Source organism: Mizuhopecten yessoensis, unplaced genomic scaffold (assembly GCF_002113885.1).
Source record: "Mizuhopecten yessoensis strain PY_sf001 unplaced genomic scaffold, ASM211388v2 scaffold25, whole genome shotgun sequence".
Lineage (NCBI taxonomy): Eukaryota > Metazoa > Mollusca > Bivalvia > Pectinida > Pectinidae > Mizuhopecten > Mizuhopecten yessoensis.
This window is the reverse complement of record NW_018403340.1, coordinates 509,089-516,094: the sequence shown is the minus strand read 5'-3', so window position 1 is coordinate 516,094 and position 7,006 is coordinate 509,089. Positions and strand designations below refer to the sequence as shown.

The 7,006-nt window shown below is 37.5% G+C and overlaps 1 protein-coding gene across 4 annotated transcripts in view; it reads left to right on the top strand.

Annotated features, from left to right (window-relative positions):
- Window positions 1-7,006, top strand: part of LOC110452570 (cAMP-dependent protein kinase type II regulatory subunit-like) — a 215,194-nt gene that overhangs the window by 155,423 nt on the left and 52,765 nt on the right. For all 4 annotated transcript variants that reach the window (XM_021503932.1, XM_021503144.1, XM_021502335.1 and 1 more), the window contains exon 11: window positions 4,877-4,937. In XM_021503932.1, the coding sequence (XP_021359607.1) occupies window positions 4,877-4,937 (61 nt within the window). The remainder of the gene's footprint in view (window positions 1-4,876; window positions 4,938-7,006) is intronic.

Here is a 7,006-nt window from a genome sequence, read left to right as displayed (position 1 = left end):
TTTGAATATTACATGTTAATAACTTGATTGGAATTATAACCTTGAGTTGACAGTTTGATACTTTGAAAATTTTGAGCCAGCCCTACCCCCAAGGGCTGTAGGGTGGGGCTCAAGGGAGTCAGTGTGCTAAAATTTCTTCATTTTCCTTGTTTAGAATCAGAGGTGCTAGTTTCAAATCCTTTTTAGTCTGAAATCTGTATGCTTGATATTGAATAAGGTGGTTTTATTGTTTTTTGTCACTTTGAATAATATTTCTGTTCATGTTAAAAACGAAATCAACTCTCTGTATAAATATATCAGGTGACCGTTAAGGCCCATGGGCCTCTTGTTGACTTTCAAGTTCACAGGGGTCAAATGTGTTTTAATCGTTGAACAAGTTCTTCTGAATGACTTGAAGTCAAGACACTGATATTTTGCCAGTAGCTTATATTAGTCCACTTTTAAGGTTACAATTGTGAGATTAATAACAGGTGAGCGATGCAGGCCCATTGGGCCTCTTGCTCCAGAGCATATCTCTGATTAGCCACTGTTTTATGAGTACACCATGGGAAGGCAGTGCAGGGGTGTAAAAAATATTTTTCAGGATACTAATAATGCACTAGCTCGAAATAAAATTCTGCTAGCCCAACAAATACAAAATGGATCAAGCTGACAACATGATCACACAATCTATATCTCATTCACAGATTAATATTTTTTCCTTCAAAAAAAAATATCAAAATAAATTATATACTACATTGTATCATTATTTTACCCTTACGCTGCTACGCGCCACAATAGTCGTTTCTAAAAGTCAGGCCGTCAGTGCTACGCACCACAATAGTGGCGCGCGGTCTGTAGGTTTTTAGGTCACCTGAGCTTTGCTCAAGTGACCTTTTCCAATCACTTTCCGTCCGTCGTCGTCCGTCGTGCGTCGTCCGTAAACTTTTTACATTATCAACTTCTTGTTAAATTGGGATTCCTTCCCCAACCCTAGGGGCCAGGGCTGGGCCCAAAAGGGAAAATTAACCAATATTTCAAAAATCTTCTTCTCCAGACTCAGAGGTATTACGATAATTTTTCTGTATGGATGGAAACATCATCAGGGGCTTTATTTAAATTGTAAATTTCAGGACCCCCGAGCTATCCGTTCTCCCTTGGGAAGAGGGTAAAGTTTACTATAGTTTATATAGGGAAACAACACTTTTGGGTATATTTTGACAATTTTCTGTTGGAAATTATTTTTACTTGGTCAGAATCATCTTTGGTGGACGACGGTATCACATTGTAAACTTGGAATTCCTACCCCATCCCCAGGGGTTAGAGCGGAGCCCCAAAGGGAACATTTACAAATATTTTCAAATTCTTATCCTTTGATGACATGACAAGTATTGTATTTCACTTAGTTTACATGCTGATTTCCACATCACATCTAAACAATAAAATAAAGCTACCAGTACCTATGATATAACTCAGGTGACCGCTAAGGCCCTTGGGCCTCTTGTTGATCAGTAAACAGGAACAGAAAGCGGACTGTTGCTATACCAAACCCGAAAGAGTATAGTAGAAGGCTTCTGATTGGTTGTTTTGTCATTTCTTTCGATATTCCCGGCAATGTACCCTAGTAATAATCAAAGTGTGCGAGAGAATTTCAAATCGGAAAAAAACGTGATAAAAATGGCGGACGTGTAGATTGAAGTGATGAATATGATGGTAAACATTTATTCTCCAGCGTCACCTACGATGATAATAAAGGTTTTAAAGGGTTTGACCTGGTTGATGTGGAAATACTTCGGTGTAACATAATATGTAACTTTCCAATGAACGGCTTTGTGTTCTACGTAAACAGGAAAATATTGGCGGACCGAGGCGCACATGTCGTCTGCAGGTGAGGCCGAATTGAACATTGACATTGATACCTTTTGAGCCGATTGATTTCTCCAAACTATTTATCGATGATTTAATCATAAACTAGACCGTAGCTAAGATATATCTATATGCCGACTGTGACAATAACTATATTGAATGACGACCTGAAACTTGTAGCAAATCGCATGCAATTCTTGATGAAATACCTGACCTTTTTACCTGAGAATCTCCGTGTAAATGTACAGCGTCTTATGTCATAAATGAAGTTTATAATCTCTGTTATCATTTTCCAATCACATTTGCTGACAAAAACAATTTTAAAATGATCTTTCTGGTGCTTAAATCCGATTAATTAAAAGTTTCACCTTTTCTTACCTTTATTACCACCTGTACAGGTAAATACTGAGCAACTTTAGAATTGAAAACGTTAATATAAACTAGAGACAATAACGAACAATTTTCCTAAAACTTTTATTCACATATAACAAATATTTTTCAAGTTATGTGCATTTGAAAAATTAAGTAAATTAATTTATATTTCAATAATTAATTCAGCAGTGGCGTCCCTTTACATAGTAATCAATGTAGCAGCCTAAGGGTTAATAACTGAATGCCTTAAAATCATTTAAACTAGAACTAAAATCAAAATTAGCAAAAAAAAGAATGTTTTAACTCTTCCTGAAAATCAGTCTGGATACCGGTTTCACATCAGTTCGCATCAAAACAAACATGGCAGACTTGCCAACTTTTGGAGAATTCAGCTTGAATGACTGCATGTGTTCCGATAGATATTGCAGTGAAAATTACCAGGAATTTATAGGTTAGAATGTTGAATGGTTACACCCCCATGATGATAGAACAGAACAAAAGCATTTTTGTTAGTTATGACATCCTTAAAAAGTCATTAGCCCAAGCTGAAAATCGTTGGGCTAGTGGTTTTTGTGTCGCCTGCGACTAGCATTTCGCTAGCATTTTGATGATTTCTGTATTTTTTAGCTCACCTGCCAGAAGGGCAAGTGAGCTTATGTTATGGTGCGGAGTCCGTCGTCCGTCCGGCCGTCGTCCGTCCGGCGTCAACTTTTTGCTTTAAACAACTTCTTTTCGGTAACCAAAAGGCCTAGGAAGATGATATTTGGCCAGTAGCATGCTGGGAACAAGGGCCACGAAGTTTGTTCAAATAAATGACCTTGACCCACTTTCAAGGTCACAGGGGTCAAATATGTTAAAATCTTCAAACAACTTCTTCTCAATAACCAAATGGCCCAGGGTACTGATATTGGGCCAGTAGCATGCTGGGATCAAGGGCTACCAAGTTTGTTCAAATAAATGACCTTGACCCACTTTCAAGGTCACAGGGGTCAAATATGTTAAAATCTTCAAACAACTTCTTCTCAATAACCAAAAGGCCCAGGGTACTGATATTGGGCCTGTAGCATGCTGGGATGAAGGACTATCAAGTTTGTTCAACTGAATGACCTTGACCAACTTTCAAGGTCACAGGGGTCAAATGTCGTAAAATCTTCAAGCGACTTCTTTTCAATAAGCAAAAGGGCCAGGGTACTGAAATTGGGCCTGTAGCATGCTGGGATGAAGGATTACCAAGTTAGTTCAAATGAATGACCTTGACCAACTTTCAAAGGTCAAAGGGGTCAAATGTCATAAAATCTTCAAACGACTTCTTCTCAATAACCAAAAGGCCCAGGGTACTGATATTGGGCCTGTAGCATGCTGGGATGAAGGGCTACCAAGTTTGTTTAAATGAATGACATTGACCCACTTTCAAGGTCACTGGGGTCAGATGTCTTAAAATCTTCAAACAACTTCTTCTCAATAACCAAAAGGCCCAGGGTACTGATATTGGGCCTGTAGCATGCTGGGATGAAGGACTATCAAGTTTGTTCAACTGAATGACCTTGACCAACTTTCAAGGTCACAGGGGTCAAATGTCGTAAAATCTTCAAGCGACTTCTTTTCAATAAGCAAAAGGGCCAGGGTACTGAAATTGGGCCTGTAGCATGCTGGGATGAAGGACGACCATGTTAGTTCAAATGAATGACCTTGATCCACTTTCAACCTAATGTCCTTGTTCGACAATCAAGGTCAGAGGCGTCATGTGTTTAAATCTTTTAATAGGTTCTTATGAAATCTTAAGATTACAAGTGTTAGATTAATAACAGGTGAGCGATGCAGGCCCATTGGGCCTCTTGTTTGCTAAAAACCTCAAATTTCTGGACTTAGAAAAAAACCTCAACGTTAAGGTTTTGCGTTTAGCTCTTGCATATTAGGCTCTTTCTGACAAAGTATAAGAGCTAGACCAACCAAACCTCAATCATACATGTATTATGGGTAGTAGAGCCTACTACTCTATAAATAATCATAGATTTCTGTCCTTTTTCGGATAAAAACCTGAAATTTATGGACTTTAAAAAAATCAATGTTATGATTTTGCGTTAAGGTCCGTTTCCTTATGTGCTATGTCAAATGCTTATTATATTGACAAAGCGGGAAAGGCGACACATATAATTACTCGTAATTCTTGTTTACATCAATTTGACCTAAGACGTTGATCTCAAGTACTCAAAAAATGGTTTCCAGAGCCCATTACAGCTGCTGTTTTATGAATGGGCATCAAACTTTGTAGGTATATCATAGGAAGGCGGTGTAGTACGTGTCACATCCTAAAACAAGGTCACTGTTACCTATATTTGACCTTTGACCATGACCTTGACTACTAAATTAAGTGTAATTCAGGTATCTACAGCATATTTTTAATTAGCCACTATTTTATGAATGAGGCTCCAAACTTTGTAGATATAGGGTGGGATGGGGTATTTGTGAAGCCCATGCTCAAGTTAAGTCTAGTTATATGTTAATAAATTAGGTTTACTCCCTATGTATCGGATATCTAATATGAGACCAATCTCCATGGATTGAGTTAAATTGGGTTAACTTGTGTCACAATAAATTTGGTTCATTTTATCATAAGACAAGATATATCTATTATTAAATTTTGTTTGTTTGATTTCAGAGTGAGCCCAGCAGTGAAGAATTAGAAGTAAAGAGGTATGAAAAGGGAGGCTACTTCGGAGGTAAGATGATGTGTTCTTGTTTGTCTAATGTCCTTTTTGACACATGCGTTTGGTAACGCATTAGTGTCTAGGGGATCGTGCATACTACGAAATTTGCTTAACGTGGAACTGCACTATCGATACATATGCCATCTATGACTATATATAGTCTTTTTGTCCTGATATGGCAGCTGATATCTCCTTATATGGATGTCATTCATTCATATGCAAATGTTTTTGGCAGCGACCCCTAGCATTTTCATTCATACTATAGTGACGCCATTTTGTGGTTGCCAACTTATAGGCAGAGAAAGCATGCACTTCAATACTTTCTTAACTAGCCATATGTATATGAAAAATACAACAATGCATGTATTTTGTGAGTATACAATTATTACAAAATATTCTGATTAATTTTCTAACGATGCTGTGCTTGCTGAAATTGTGCTTTCCACACTCTTCCCCGAAGCGGATGGTTTCCTCTGACCTACTTACTGTAGTGTTCCTACCTAGCTACAGTACACAGTTCCTGTCACAATGTTTGGGTCACTAATGTTTTGCTTTATATCACAAAGAATACCACTGCAAATAAGCCTGAAATTATACCACTGACCACTTGAATAATACTATTCTTTCCGGCAGAATTAAGAAACTCTCCAACGTGTTTTGTCCATTTCAGTATAGTCACAGAATAAATTGACAGGACCAATACATTAACACGAAAGAACTCTCAAGCTAACCATGCTTTGATAACTTTAGCTTCTTGTCAAACAGCAGGCGAGCTGGCTGGATGTGACCAAAGGTCACCGCAGCGGTTTACCTGTATTTCTGCAAAACCATATCTCCCTTAGTAGAACATTGGACTAACCTGATCAGCCGGAATTGAATGAAGTCGGTCTATTTGTAGGGTCGAACCATATTTGTGATTTAGCACAAAGCTCAGATGTAATAGTAGACTCACCCAATCAGTCAGATTTTAGGTAATTTTGTGCCGCTTTTGTAACACAAATAAAATTAAAAGAAGTACTAGCAGAGACGTATATATTGTAATAGATACGTCTTTGGTAATACACATAATATTTGATAATATCCATGAATTGTTTACAAATAATGAAGGTCAAAAGATGGAGTGCGATATTTACTCTATCAAACAGGAACATCACAAGATATTTTATCAGTACTAATGAAACATGATACGGTGTGACAGGGATTGAATGACATGTATGTTACAAACTAGTTACAAACTTGTTACACATTTATTCAATTTAATAACGCAGTGTTTCTACATTTACTGTTTTATGTTGTGAAAATATATCTTTGCTATATTATAGGAGTTTTCTGTACTAAAGTGGGACCAACTTATTATGATGTCGCTTATTATAATTCTTTTCCCATGTACCGATTTTATCCTATAACTGAGCAAAACAAATCGTTTATTAAGATATGGTCAAAGGTTGGACCCCGTTATTACAATATTCTTTTCTGTCGTGAATGGATTTTATAAGTTAATTACTTGGGTAAGTTGTCCGTGTTTGACACCAGGACATTTGAACAATAGGTCGGGCTAACTGTACATCGCCCGAGGTGATCAACTGTCCACTCCAGGTGAATTTTTCACACCTCGCTTCACTCCCGTCGGTGGAAAACAATAGATCGACCATAGAAAGAGTAATAACAAAACATGAGCGGTAGTCAATTGCTATCTAAATTACACTGTAGGACTGTGTATGAAATGGAAATGATTAGGCCAATCTGATTAAAATCATCTCTTACATGGCTCCGTTAACCTACCGACATTTTCTGACACAAATTCTGATAAGAAAATGAGCTTGCCTTCCATTAATATTAACGATCGCCTTGACACCTCATGTGAGGAAATCATGCTGATTCAATGAAAATATTCCTCCAGAAGGAAGACGTGTGCTTTTAATCATTTAAGCAATGGTTTCTCTATTTTCTATTGCATTACAAGTTGATTTCCCCGTGTCTACGTTGAAAAGTGTCAAAATCGGGGCATGCCGTCCTAACACCATGGTGCCAGAAATCGATCCAAAGTAAACGTTATTGTCGTATTGTAAAAAAAGAAATAT